Consider the following 15,029-nt stretch of genomic DNA (forward strand, 5'->3'; position numbering starts at 1 on the left):
GTGAACGGAGTCCTGCTGTCCTGTTTAAAAACAAAACACGCAAATGAAACAGAATAGATAGCCATAGAAGATGAAGTGCTCCCAGACGTTGGATCCTTCATGGTGTTTGATGGGGTAGCCAAGTGATGAGATCAATCTTCATTCAGTTTTTGTGTTTAGCTTGGAAAGGTGTAGGTGAAGAGTCGTCACTCACTTGTGAATACATCTGCTGTGATACTGTATGATTATTTAGATCAAGAGGTTTTCCGGCAAATAAGAGAGTCTAGAAAAACCATTACATATGTCCTCGTATGCCTTTACGCAGAGAAACGTGCAGTGCTCTTTTAAACAAGCGTTCCTTTTCAATTGGCTTCCAAACCTCACTTTCTCAAGGCTTAAGGTTAAATACATGGACACACTTATTCAAGAAGTATTTAATAAGTTGAGGACATAGATTTATCAGGAATTAGTTTTCAAACAAAAATTCTCTCTCACCCTCCCATATTAGGAAACACCAAAATTGATGAGGTTAGGAAGTTCTCCTGTGATTCCAAGTATGATTTGATATTGAGGAAGGGGGGAAAAAAAACAGCCTTTTTTAAAACTTTTGTTCGTCAACTATTTTTTTTTTTTTTGAATCAAAGTTTAATGCATGATAATGAAATAAAGGTCACATTCGCCTTACTAGTGGCTTTGGTGCCACATAAGAACACATGGAAGCATGTGTATTCTCTAATAAGTCATGAGAAATTCTGGGGAGACAGCAAAACAAGCATTCCTTTTCTTACGCAACCAACTCTATTCCTAACCCAGTAACAGCAGGCATTCCTCTCGCAGATAAAACGCTCGTCTCATACCAGTCACCTGAATGGCTTTAAGTTTTAGTAGTGGTCATCAGTAAATTCCACAATAACATTAAACAACGTCAGATGCATGCAATATACAGATTCACATATTGGGAACTATTTTCAGCATTAATCAGATAAATTGTGAATGTGACTCCCTCTCTCCCACCAATAAAAAAGGCTTTGTTAGACAAGACAGTTGTATTGAATTCACTTCCTTTTATTGCAGTGACCCCCGGTACAAAGTAGTAACTGCAATAGTTACGTTAAAACATTAGAAAAGCATCTGTGTGTGACAGTTACAGTACAGTATCAAATATTACATCTTCAAACCCAGTGGATCGTTACCCACTAACGCTCAAATCTTTAAATTATTTTCAGTTATTTTTAAATATGTCAGAAAAGCATATAAAAAGAACGTATGTAAAAGGAAACCTAAGTACAAACATAAGTGAACAAACAAATAAATAATTGATTTCTTCAGCTATTGCTGTTTTTCTAAGCCCATACAAAGAAACCTAATCTAAAGAAGGTATGAATTGCCATGTGTCAGTGATATTTCATTTTTCAAGTCATTAACAATGATTGGAACGTAACTATATTTGGCGTCAAAAATCAAAGCAGAAGTTGGAGCGACTGCCACTAACTGACATTTGTTGCTAACAATTGCTATTAACCATTGAAGTTTTAGTGTAACAAATAATCTTGAAACTTGACTTTGTGTCTAGTGTTAGTGGACTTCTCAGAGTGCATATGTGAAAAGCATCCTACATTATTTCACAGACATTACCCTCCCCATCCCCGTATGCATATTTAGATATATTTCATATAATTTTATACACATATATGCATGTACACACACACTTCATTTGGTTTCTGTGTTACAGATCACAAGCAATAGTTTCCTGAATGGGCAAAAAAAACCTTTTAAATAAGTGTACCTGTGCACATTTTTAAGATAGCAGCACTAAGTCCATGCCTTACTGTCCATCTGTTAAGAAAAAAAAAAAAAAAAAAGTAACCCACAAAAGAGGAAGAAAAATGGCAATGATTTCATATTCACAATGTGACATCCTTACTCCCCCCAACAGCCACTGCAAAACCTGTAACAGACACAACAGTAAGTTCAATTCCCATCTCCTCACCCAGAAAGAAACAGCGCTTTTACAGCAAACTGTCGTATCACAATGTTTATCATAACAAAGCGGGTCCATGTTGGCATCAGTTACCTCACACTTAGCAGCAAAAGCTGATGGTCTGTTTCACTTTTTTAATAGTGAAATGACTCAATAAATTCAAATTGAATTGATAGAAACCAGCAGCAAAAATAAAAAAGATTATTTTGCAGTTTACCAATAACCTGACCACAGTGTTTACTGTGCTATGTAAAACATTTTTATCTTGTATCATAACAACTTACAGCTCTATCTTGTGACACAATAACTAATTGGTTTGCCCTTCAAAAAGGATTTGTTGCATTTCGCATTGATCTTGTATTCAGCATGAAAATACACCTTTTCTGTGCATCCTTAAATGAAAGTCACTGAAGCATTGGTAAACTGAGCCAGTAACAGGTCCAATACTAATATCAAAAGGTTGTGAAATGTTTTTAGGCAATCCTTTCTATCCAAAATATAAAGGAATTTTAAAAATAGTTCACATTATTAACCTTTGTATATAGGCTCAAGTGGAACGTCTTGTGTAGGTGTCCATAGCAGAACAAATTATGTATTAGTCAAAACATACAATGAAAGGGCACATAAAATTGGCAGTTTCTTTATTAAACATAGAAAACATATATAGTAGGATGTATGGAATAAAGTTAAATTGCAAGATGATCAAACCTGAGTATTATTTAATAAGACTAAGTGTATTTGCTGACAACTGAATGAATTGTCCTAAAAACATCTCCTCTAGTAACTAGTGGTCCTTTTAACTATCCATTGAAAAACACAAGAGAACTTCAGCTTTTGTATTTAATATTGGATGGCCTAGCAAGATTCCACATAGTGTTTACTGTTTTCTGTTAGATGGCATCACATTGCTCATCATTTTCCTCATTCAAGCCTTAAGTTGAGTTTTGTTTCAAAATAAATTGAAAGTGACACCAAAACATAAAAGGCCAAGAGCTAGGACAGGTCTTTTTGTTTTCTTCCCATTTTAAAGTGAGAAAAATGGCCTCAACCTATAACATTAATTCAGTTTCCTGCTAGAGCTACAGAGCAAAGACTGACACACCTTCACCAAGGTAACTAATGTTAGCTGTGTATCTCACACTAATGCCAAAGAAATACACAATGTCAAATTTCAGAAAAGGATCCTCTCAACTAGTACAATTACTTTTATTTTAACTATTACAAAATTTAGTAGTACACAGTCTTGACAATAACATCAGGAATTTGTCTTACTCCAGCTGACCTGCCCCAGTCCTCACCTTTATTTTAAATCTAACAGATATAAAAACAAAAACAAAAAAAAAATTCTGAACAATAGAAAACATACAGTACTAAGAACTAATAGCTCAATGGAAGACTGAAAAGCAGCATTCATTTTTATTGTAACATGGAAGAGACTAGAAACTAAAGGAAGTCTGATCTAAACTCTTAGTTGAAGGCAGATTTTGACATTCTATATAAATTTACAAAACAGGATGTATGGATGAGATTTGGTTAATTTCAGAAGGCACCTCAAGGCTAAAAGGCTTTTATAAATCTATAATCCTTTCATTGATCAAAAATAAAACACTTTTATTGCTGCTATTCAAATAGCAAAGAAAAAGCTTGTCTTGTTCTTCAGTCTAACAAGGAATCCTCCCCCATTAAGCAAGATCAAATTACAGAAGATTTAGAATAAAACTGAAGATGTCACAACTTTATAAATACAGTGACTTTCCTTGTGTGCTTTCAAGTCAGTGAAATAGTGAAAGAAGAGTCACTTTTTGCCTTTGTGATGTTAATAATCTATAGAACATCGCAGTCACTCTCCTCTGGGCACTGAAGTACCATTTCATCATAGCTGTCCCATTTGCAGTACTCTTAGGAATAGAAGGTAAGAACACTCTGATGGTTCCCACGAACAAGGAGAATTGGCGGCAGATCTTTAGACAGAGCTTCTAACCAGGCCATGTATAGCGCACTAGAAACTGCACCTTTTCGTGCAACCGGCAAACTCCTATAATTCACAAGGAGGAAAAAAAAATTAAGAAAAACTTAGTAGAGGTTATAACATACAGAGATGAAAATATGTTTCTGCAAAGAGGTGGGTATTAAGTCCAACCTCTTGTCCTTTTTAGTTTTTACTTTTTTCCCCTCAGAATTCAATTAATGGGTTAAGGAGCTCATATCTCAAGCACCACAGGCCTTGCATCTACTCCCATCTGACTTTTGGTCTCTTACCACTATTTTATATTCAGAAAGCTTCATAGAGAATTCTCCTCAGTTGGAGCAAGTTTCTCGTAAGACTCTTCAGGTCTTTAAAATACAACTGTTACTTATGGTGCTAGGTTGTTGCAGTCTAATTACCCTTCCCACAGTCCTTCCAAAACTTGCGGTATTGCTGTCGTTTGAAAAACTACCCTAAGTTTACTTGCATTGCTCATTTGCTGTACTACTTCATGGAGCTCTGAAACAGGCTCCTGAAGAAAAGCAGTGAAGAACGTGCAATCTGCCTTCTGCTTCTTTACAGAAAAAGTAATTCCATGGGAGTACATCAGCAGATAACAACGTTGATCAAAATTATCTAGAGACTTTTCCTAGAAAAAGCAGAGTTGAAAGAGAAGGGAATAGTTGGCACGCAAGAGTGGAACAAATGAGAGAATCCCAAGCTGCACTACAGATTTAATCATCTGAAGTAATCTATCAAAAGCACGCAACCAAACAGGCCATTGCACATACACTGGTGTAGTTGCCCTGCATTTCTAATAAATGACTTCCAGAAAATACACTTGCTTCAGTATTCCTACGCTTTATTGCTAAAGTAGTGTCTTTCTGCTAACCTGTATTTACATATATTTACAGTTCAAATTACAGTACTGCATCAATTAGGATAACCATAAAAATCATTTACTTACATAACAATTATGTTTGCTGTACTTGAATGTTCTTTAAGCAACTCATTGAGCCTAATCTGGCGATAAGTCTGCAATTAAAATAAAATTTGTTAGGAAGGTTTTTTATTTCTATAAACTCTAAAAAAGTTCTTTTATTCAAGAAACGTAACAAACAGTTACAATTGTTATGTGTCATTAATAGAAAGCATGCATCTCCCTCTCCGTTCGATAATTTGTTCATTTTTCTGAGATATCTAAGGTTCCAAGGCCTTGAGAGAAAAAAGTGGTAAGCTTAAATAAACCTAGTGCTACAAAAGCTAAACTAAAATTTAAGGCAGTCTCTCTATTAATGATACCATCCTCCACAGCTGCTGGAAGCAAGCGCTCCCTAAACGCTCTCCAAGATTAACTATTGCCTGTAAGCTAGTATTGAGCAAGTGTCACAAAAGTGAAGCCCCACCTTCATTTGCCAAGCCTCTCTATGATGGACCTCCTTTTTATACTACTCTATCCTTTCTTAGCATCTGAAGCCACTCTCCGCATCCTACTGCGGACAGCTTCTTAGGATTGCGTTCATACAGTCATTTTCAGTTTTTGCTTTCAGGTCAACTACAGTGCTTGTTTCAGCAACCATTTCGAATTAACCATTTCCTATAGTACTGTTCTCAGATCAGCTGAGGTGTTTCTGCATACATTAGCCAGCAGAGCTGAAAGAAATAAGCTATCAGCAGACCAAAAAAAGACTCACTGTAGTTATCTCACTGAAAAGAGGTTTGGGGGTGTTTATGGACATCAGGAATAGCAAGACTTAACTAGTTCATTAACTATAAAGTCTTCCCTCCCATGTACAGAGTATGTAGGTATCTTGTCATAAGCTTCCAGTCAATCTGTGCCTACATCTTAATTAGATTCTTGCTTTTTTACACTTCTTATAATGCAGACCCACCAGCCATTCCAATTTCTTCTCTACTGCAAGTCTTCACACAAGATGTACAAATCCAGACAGGAAGAAAGAGATAAGGCTGGAATATACTCAGGAACATCGCTTCTTGAAGAACCTCAGATAACTGAAGTATGAACTCGCCTTTCTGTAGGCACCTGTCTATATCTGCATCCTGCTGCAGGATGCTGCTTGAGTCTCCTTCTGCGTTGCTTCTATGGAGGAATGACTGATGTCTCTACAGCATACGACTGCTTGGGAAAAACGTCAAACCTTTAACTGCTCCTTAACACCACAACTGAAGTTGCTGGGTTTTTTTGCTTGTTTGTTTTTTTAAACAATGAAGTGCAAACAGGTAGTTTGGACTCAGGTTAAAGATCTTACATGCGCAAAAGTCGATGAACAACTGACTAAAACTGTACAAAAGCAGTTTAGGCCCACGTTCATAGAACTCATGCTGTAGATAGCAGAAACTTATTTCTATAGCTGTCCCCCACTGAACTATCTAAATGGTTTCAGATGGGGCTTACCATAAGCTATTCATAAAAGCAGCTACAGAAGAGAGAGAAACAAGAATCAGCTCATTGAGACCATATATCCATAAATGCCGGGGGTGGGGGGGGGGGTGTGACAGTATAAAACATAGCAATTTAAGAAAATGCAACCTTTGTTTTATAAAGCTCAAGTTCATTATCTGTTATCCTCCAAGGTTCATCCTCCTTCATTTTATCTGCAGCTTCTTGTTCTTTATCTTCTTCATGAAGTCTGAATGGTTCTATCATTTCTTCAAAAGCTGCAATACTGGAAGGATTAAGTGAACAGCCATGTTAGAACACATTTGATACAAGCCTGTACATCAACAATGACTTTCATGCTATGAGAAAGTAAGTTTTACTACTATGTAAAAATAAGACGAACTGAAAATTTTTCACCACTCCTTTTTGCACGTAGAATATCAAATCAACCATTTACATAGGCACATACAAAAGTTAAAGGTAGATGTTATAATCACTTAGGGACAACTATACGGAGCTTTCACTGTTCATTATAGAACTAAACATAAAGTTTTAGCCTGCTTTAAAAATTAAGCATAAAACCCTTGCAAAAGTTTAGTTGCTTGAAAATTGAGCAGTACTATCTTACAAAGCATGTAATAACATAACAATGACTTCTTTTGAGTTAAGTTCAAAGGAGGAGTTTAGTACGTCACAACAAAAAACCACACACAACTAGCTGAGGTCTCATACTGGTGCCATTAGGATTTTGGCTTTGGTATTTGTGTTTTCCTTTTAATCTTTCAAGTACAGTCTAAGAACTGTGTTCAAATCTGGATAAACAGAGCCATGTTGTCTACAGTCTTCCTGTTGCATTCTTTAGGATGTCAAATGTTTTCTTGAAGTTACTTGGATACTATAGCAAGGACTACAAGAGAAAACCTTATAACGCTAAAGATTCATCCATTTGTATTAGAAGAAACAATCACTCTTACTCTACTTTCTCTGTCCACATTATGATTTCTGAACAGCAAAAAAAGGCTGCCATAGATTAGAAAAGACAACTTGTCTTTGAAGGTTAAAAGAAAAAGGTGAGAAGAAAAAAAAAAAAAAGCCTGAAATGTATGCATTATGTCCAATGAAATAATTGATTTTGGTGTTATCTGAATGGCTTTTATAAAGAACAAAAGTATTGCCAGTCTTTTGTGGTTTCCCCAATTACACGCTGTGAAATGTTTAAAAAAAAAAAAAAACAATTAAGTAACACATCTCAAGATATATTGTAGTATCAGTACGTGCAACATGTTACTTCCACACAGTTAAACACTTCCGCTACCCATTTTCAAACTCAGATATTCCTCTTTCTTTTGGAAACCCCCGCGCAATATAAAGAATATGCATTTTTTCTACCCATAACCTTAACAGTGGTCTTTACTGCAGTTAGTTGGTAGATTGACTTCACCTTCATCAAGAGGAAAAAAATTAAATGATCTGCTGCTGCTTTCTGGCAGAACAAAAAGAAGTATCAACAATATTCTATTATACAGCACAGCAACTGTTAAAAAATAAAAAATAAAAATAATTCCATGTAATTCTACAATCTCAACTTTCTATGCACAGAGAAGTGCTACAAATAAATTTATGCATTTTACAACAGCGGGCCCCTCTCTCAGGAGCAAAAGATATCCGAAAAGCATCAGAGTGCCAAAAGTACTCTACCATTTTAGTTATTTGATGTATTCTATAAATTTAAGAACGGGTATAAAAATCAGGGTATAAAAGAATGCATATTAGCATTTAGATAGCAAGTTGTGAACAGTTATTTCCCAATCTGCATGACTCAATTGAAATTTAAGTCAGACTATTCAGATATAAAAAAATATCGGTGTGGAAATATATGCAACTTCAACATACTAAAGAAAACTTGAAGGGAAGAGATAGTCCTTAGCCATCCCTTGATATTTTTTTGTTTTATAGACACATTCTACAGTTAAAGTATTCGTACCAGAAGCTGTCTATAGTTCCTAGTCTGTTGAAAATGAGAATATCACATGTACGATCATGCCCATGCAGGTTAATAGTCATAACTTAAAGCCAAACCTATGCGTGTACGTGTGTCTGTGTGTGGCGTGTGTGTGTGTGTGTGTGTGTGTGTGTGTGTACATACACACACACCTAGTTGCGGAGGGGAAAGGCTATTTAAAGACAAGCTTCATTACCTTTAAAAAAATACAAAAGAAAAAAGAAAGATTAAAACCATTTAGAGTTTTGTGAGCAATCCTCCTTTGTTCAGAGGATATTGTGCCACACAAATTAGATTTTTCTAGATCTAATACTAGAGTCTAACGGCCAGACATTTAAAAAAAATACAAGGTTCTAGATTATTGGAAATAGGAGTTATTGCTTAGTTCGTTTCCTGCATTTTTCTGAAACACTTCATGTTATGAGGTCTACTCTATCAAAATTTTTATGCAGGAAAGAATGAAATATTCTAAATTTATGACAGACAGCTAGAATTCAGCTAACAAATAATGTTTTATGAGACTTACTTTTCTTTCTTTGGTTTAGTATTAATATCTCCAAGGACCATAATGTCTGAGAAGTCTATCCGAAATTTACTGAGCAAAGTAGCCATCCTGCATCAGAAAAAACAAGCCTTTATACAGTGACTGTATTTCTAATTATCTCACAGGATAAATAGACAGGAACTTGGTACTAAAAACATTAGTTTGAAAGAAAGAAAAGAAAAAAGCAACATAAGTGCGATGGAAGTAGAGAGAAGGCCAGGGGGAACCCGTCTGCGTATACAAACCTGGCATACTGCTATGAATCAACAAGCTGCTTTGGGGAAAACATTTTTAAAAGCTTAAAATAAGAGAAGAACCCTCCCTTAAAGCCAACCTCATAACATATTTGAGGAGCACAGAAAATGCTTGCGTTAGACGATGCTACAGAAGAATTAGTGTTAACTTGAGGAATCATCTCATCCCACACGATCTGGGGGCAATGAAACTATTGTAGAGGAAGGAGGAACAGGTATGGTCAAGCCCCTGCTAAACAACAATTGAAAGCGAGCTAGTAGTAAGAGAAAGTTATCTACTGTGCACTAAGTTTCATTTCAATTGCATTTAAATGAAGCTTTTATAGGTGAACTTACGCTCTTCTGTCATGATCAATCCTGTTTATTTTTCCACCAATGAACACTCTGATCTTACAATCTTTCCACTTTTTCTTGGTTGTAAGAAGATAGGGAATCAATAGCGTCAAACCTGCATTTTGACGAGAGTTTAGGAATGCATCAAAAACCATAGCAACTTATGAAAAGAGAATTTTATATTACAGGTTTGCAATATATATAAGAAACACATATAACACATAAAACATATCTATTAACAACTAATCATTCTTCAAAACTTGTTGTTTAAGTATAAAATGCATTACCTCCATCATCAAAGAGCCACCAGACATCAATATTGCTTTTGCCTTGTTTCTTCTGAAACTGAGTACTGGCATCAAGAAGTCTTTGGTCAGCCAAGTTTAAAGGTGAAGATGTGCTCTTCAAGTCTAGGCAGAAAAAAGTTCATTTTTAAAATGCTTTGCTCAATAACCCCAAAATTCAAATGCAGCATCTTAATATCAATGTTTTTTGTGATATTTGTGAGTTTAAGTTAAAACAAACAAACAAACAAAACAAAGCAAAACCCACACACACTAACTTCTTTTTTTTCCCCAGACTCCAATTTTTGATTGAATAAATATACACTGAGCAGTATTTCGGGACTTTGCAAACTCACATGTTCAGCACTTAAAGATTTAGAACTCCAAGTGATCTAGCAGAGATTTGTTAAATAAATGATTTGCAAGATCTTTATACAGTCATTTGCCTGGACTAACATCACTTGCATACGTCAGAGCATTAGATCATGCGCTTTTGCTACCTCTTGCATTTGACAAAGATCTTACTTCTCTTGCAACACATGTAGACTCTAATATTCTGTTGTCTAATCTTCTGTTACTTTAACTAAGCAAGATGACATTTATAAATAAGAATCCCCTGTGAAGCACTGTTCTTCATTTCTTAAATCCATTTTCTCTTTAAGCTGTGACACATTTCAAGTGTCACTTATAAAGAACAAAGTTCAAAAAAATTCCAGCATTCCTATTTTAGACACATGTGCAATTCTTTTTGAGCAACAGCTTGCTCTGGGAGCTTGCATAAACTTTCATTTTACCACAGCCTAATCCCTGAAAATGAACTGTATTTCAGCTCGAGTACAAAGAAACCAACTAACGTTGTACAGTTGATATTTTCTCTCAATCTTTCTCATATGTATATATATTTATATATGCAGTTGGGGGGGGGGAGAGAGAAAGGAGGGAGGGAGCAGCATGAAAGGAAAACCAAAATTAACAATGTGAATGATTTAACACAAAAAGGTGGAAAATGCCTGCCTTTTTTCAACAGTGGTTGTGTTGGAGTCTTTCCGTCCTCGTCCTCCTCTGAAAGATGTGTAAAGATACAAAATAAAAAGGTTACTTTCTTTTGTGATGTTAATGAAAACACAACTCGTGTATATTAAAAAAAAAAAACAAATAATAATAAGAAAAACTTGGAAAACAAATATGTAGAATGAAATGTTACTTCATAGGAAAAAAAGCACACAAATACAGTTTACCATGTCCTGAGAATGATTTGAACTTCAGGGATTCAGGTAGAGGGAGCAGGGAGAGGGAGGAAACCACATTTCTCACTTAACTATAAAGTCACTGTAGGCTTGTTCTTTAAAAAGAGCAGTAAAGTCAGTTACTGTAATGTCAAAATATCCTGAATTATTTTTGTCTTTTTAATATGTATATAATGAAATAAACTAATCTGAGACCAAAAAAAATTCCTTCCTACACTTTGCAGCCTTAAAATGAGACTTTTTATATATAGTTTTGTGGCCTGATTCTCAAGCAATTTTTAGTGCCACCCAATGCTATTAACTATTCAAAACAAACTTGAAAACAAAAACAAACATGTGGTTTGTAGTTTACAAACTGTTTTATTTAGGGGCCTGGATCTTAAAGTTTTATTTTATATACTGGTGTGTTCTAAAATAAAATATTTAAGTGATCAGACATCAATGGCTAGGAAAGCATGAGAGGTTTCTGTGTTCCCCAGACACAAACACACACATACAAAGAAAACCTTAAGTAATACTCCCATGAAAAGGGAAGCAGAGAGAGAAATAATGAGAATTCAAATTTCATTGCTAACTAGAAAGTTACCTTTATGCAGCACATGAGTTTTTTCACTGGATGACGGAGCAAAAGCTATAGAAGTGTCTGTCTCAGACTTTTTGCTATAATCCACTTTTACTATGACATCCTTGGAACATGGAGATTTTTCTTGGGATGACAGTAACTCTTCTTCAAGGAAGAAAAAAGAAAAAGCTTAAACCACTTACTTGTCTCAAGTTGTATCACACGAAAGTATGTGATTATACTTCAGAGTTGGCTGAACTCTTATTACAACTGCCATGCTATGGAAAGGACAGAAAACTTAAAAAGGAACAAGGAAAGCACAAAAAATTTGCTTTGAAGTACCAAGAGGTGCCTGCTCTAAAGTAATTCAGTTTCCCACTATTTCCTTCCCAGGTTTTGGGGAGTCCCAGCTGTCTGGGTTGAAGTAAACTCAACATCACCCCCAGCAGATAATAAGTCTCTGACACCTCCGAGTCATGATTTCCTGCTCTTCTGAGCGTTCTCCTGCTCACACTGCAGGGTCACTCCTTGCTGTTTCTCATATACCTCTGTCTTCTTGCACACACTGACAAGTTCTGTGCCTCCCTCCAAATCCTAATACCTTCATACATTTCCAGAAAAGGAAAAAATCCTCCCCTCTTTCTGGCAGGTACCACCTGCACAGCATGTGTTACATGTCACGAGCGCTCTTCCTCTTGGTAGCCACATTGCATGGAGCGGGCTATGAACAAATTAGACACTATCAGTTTCAGGACACAGCTGCGAACAAAGCTCATGGGCTTCCCTCGTTAGTCTGCTTGATTATCAACTGAAGTTATACTAGTCAGCTTAAGATCACTGTCTACAAAGTGTAACCATGTCTTCTACACTGAAACTACAAAACCTTTCCAAACGTAAGGCAGATCGCCTTAGTGAATGTAATCTTTAAGTGGTGGCAGTCTGGAGAAAGGACTGAAAACAAACAAACAAGAGAACAACAAAAAAGATCCATGGTATTCTTGGACCATGCGTCCAAGTTTAATAAATAAATAAATGAGTTCTAATAAATGAGTTTTCTTAGTTTCTAGACTGGGCTCCTGAGTACCTGATATCAATTTGCTAGCCTCTTATATTTGTGGCAGTAAACAGTAAATCATTGTGAAGCAACTACATACAACTTACAATATATACAACTGTCTTTATTTGTATCTACATAAAACCAAGTTCTGTTGCTGAATATGGTTTATTCTCATTATAGATGTCAGGCTTATTCATTTCAATGATTTATATTCTGTAATAAGAGTTTTTTCTTTTTTTATTAATAATTTACCTTCATTTAACATCTTCAGAAAGTGGAATTAAAAGGAAGTTAGGAAACAAAATAAATCTTACCTTGTCCCTGAAGGTGAGAAATATCCAAGCCCTCCTTTAGGCGGATGACCACCACACCATACTGAATGTCAAAGGCATCACTGCAGAAAAGGAACAAAAATACAAGTTTTATAGTCTTTTATAATCTTTTCTTTCCCTAAAGACCTAATTTATGCACCCTCTTTGAACAAATTTTAGAGATTAAACATTCCTATTCAAACTTCCAAATCATAAATTAATATTACAAATTCAGTTACAATTCCAAATCATCAATTGCATCAGTGAACTGAACACCATATCCTGAAAAGCAACATATAGAAAGGATATCCGTTCCATTTCCTCTCTTTGACGCTAACATATAAAACAGTGATTAAATAAAAGCCACATGAAAAAGCCAGTCAAGTTCTGCATCATGCGGTGATGACAGGACACACTGGGAAATCTAAATTTTGATTTTTTTTTCCCCTACCTCCTTCAAAAAAGGAATTTATTTTGGGCAACTTTCCTTGTTCTGAAAATTATAAATTCCAGAAATGTTTCCAAAACATTTGGAGATTTAAAAAAAGCTATGAGGTTGTAATTTAGAATCAAATTAGATACAAGTACAATCATAAGTGCTTTAAATGTAAATATTTCACTACAAACAGCTGTAATTCACAGAGCTCCCTTATCATTTCCATGGGCAGAACAAGTTTTTACTCAAACACTTTTTTTGAAGTAGTAAGATCTCATGTGAAGGGTTCAAAGTATCCATATATGCTATAATAAGTGCCAGAAAAACTGAGGTTCATGTAGAAGCAAAGGTTTTTGGATATTTTTAATTCATTACTTACTTTGTCAAATCCCTACAGATCAGATGTATTTCCATCACACACTTTAAAAATTTTCCATCCAAAAAAATACACTTGACCTACAGCTACTACCTGCTGCGGTTTCTCTCTAACATATGTAAAGAACCCAGTGACTTTCTTGGCCATAGGAGTTCTTCTAGTACAAGCCATTCCGAATAAAAATAGGAGGAAAAAAAACAAAACACAAAAAACACAGACCTTCCCCCCGCCAACATTCCTCCCTTTTTTTTCCCCCACTGCATTTGGTATTTCTGCTTTTCTCTTAAGGCACAGGGGAAATTGGTTTTTTCCCTCCAGTTTAATCTCTATCTGTAATCCCTCCCCAAGGCACAGTAAATGAGAAGTGTAAAGTACAATTAAAACTAGTTAAGCAGCATATAAAAAACCAAAACAGAGTATGTGCAAGCGTGACAAGCAAGTTTTGCTTTTCTCAAACGTGTTTGTAGCACAAGTTACTCCATTAATGTTTTCAGCCAGAACTGAACTGCCTTTCAGGACTGGTATATTACACTGGGATTTCCTTTCCCATCTGCTTGTTGGTTGCTGCATTACTTTGTGTCCAGTGCTGTGCATCATCTTCAAGAAATACTTTACTTATAAGAACACTAACTGGAAGATACAACTTTGGCATAAGAATGGATTCATTCTTTACACTTAATCTGTACAAAAATGTAGGAAAAACCCTGCTTTCAATAGAACACATGGTTTAATGCATTCAGCAGACTGACACGTAAAACATTAGTTCTAAGGCTAATCTCATACCAATGCCCCAGATCTCTCTAAGATGCAGAAGGGGTTATTATCTAGAAACCCAAGTCGTCTAAACTATAAAGCAGTTGCTTATTAATTTCCATATCAGAAAAAAAAAGTTATACTGAAGATTGCTGGATCAGCAATGTGGAAAATTTGAGAGTCTTTCTGAAAACTCTTAGAACACTTGCGTAATTCAAATCATCTTTAGACAAAAATTCTTTGACTTATTATCAAATGTACTGAAATGGAACATAAGACAGTTATCCACACTTCTGCATTTTCTACTTACTGGAATAAATTGATATAGGTTTCAACATCTCTCATGTCAGCTTGTCTCCAGTTTTTCTTAAATCCAACAACAAGTGTATTGGGTCTCATTCTCCCCAGACCAGCAGCCTAAGGAGAAGACAAAATATTTTTAAAGCCTAAAGTTACTTAAACAACTAAAGGTTCTATTTTTTTTTAAAGCAGAAAATTCCAAGACAAAGTTTTAAGATAAAATTTCATACTGAAAATACTTTA

General features: G+C 35.5%; 1 protein-coding gene across 2 annotated transcripts in view; it reads right to left on the reverse strand.

Annotated features, from left to right (window-relative positions):
• Positions 1 to 1,023: 1,023 nt before the first annotated feature.
• The window catches only part of LOC138064425 (solute carrier family 12 member 2-like), a 63,564-nt gene continuing 49,558 nt past the window's right edge, over positions 1,024 to 15,029 (reverse strand). The window contains exons 18-27 of one of the 2 annotated variants that reach the window (XM_068926963.1): positions 14,797 to 14,903; positions 12,925 to 13,004; positions 11,578 to 11,718; positions 10,759 to 10,806; positions 9,748 to 9,870; positions 9,464 to 9,575; positions 8,856 to 8,942; positions 6,478 to 6,613; positions 4,894 to 4,961; positions 1,024 to 3,995 (exon numbers count right to left, since the gene is read on the reverse strand). In XM_068926963.1, coding sequence (XP_068783064.1) covers positions 3,860 to 3,995; positions 4,894 to 4,961; positions 6,478 to 6,613; positions 8,856 to 8,942; positions 9,464 to 9,575; positions 9,748 to 9,870; positions 10,759 to 10,806; positions 11,578 to 11,718; positions 12,925 to 13,004; positions 14,797 to 14,903 — 1,038 coding nt within the window. In that variant the 3' untranslated portion in view covers positions 1,024 to 3,859. The remainder of the gene's footprint in view (positions 3,996 to 4,893; positions 4,962 to 6,477; positions 6,614 to 8,855; positions 8,943 to 9,463; positions 9,576 to 9,747; positions 9,871 to 10,758; positions 10,807 to 11,577; positions 11,719 to 12,924; positions 13,005 to 14,796; positions 14,904 to 15,029) is intronic. The other variant, XM_068926964.1, reaches the window with a different exon arrangement.

The sequence above is a fragment of the Struthio camelus genome, chromosome Z (assembly GCF_040807025.1).
Source record: "Struthio camelus isolate bStrCam1 chromosome Z, bStrCam1.hap1, whole genome shotgun sequence".
Taxonomy (NCBI): domain Eukaryota; kingdom Metazoa; phylum Chordata; class Aves; order Struthioniformes; family Struthionidae; genus Struthio; species Struthio camelus.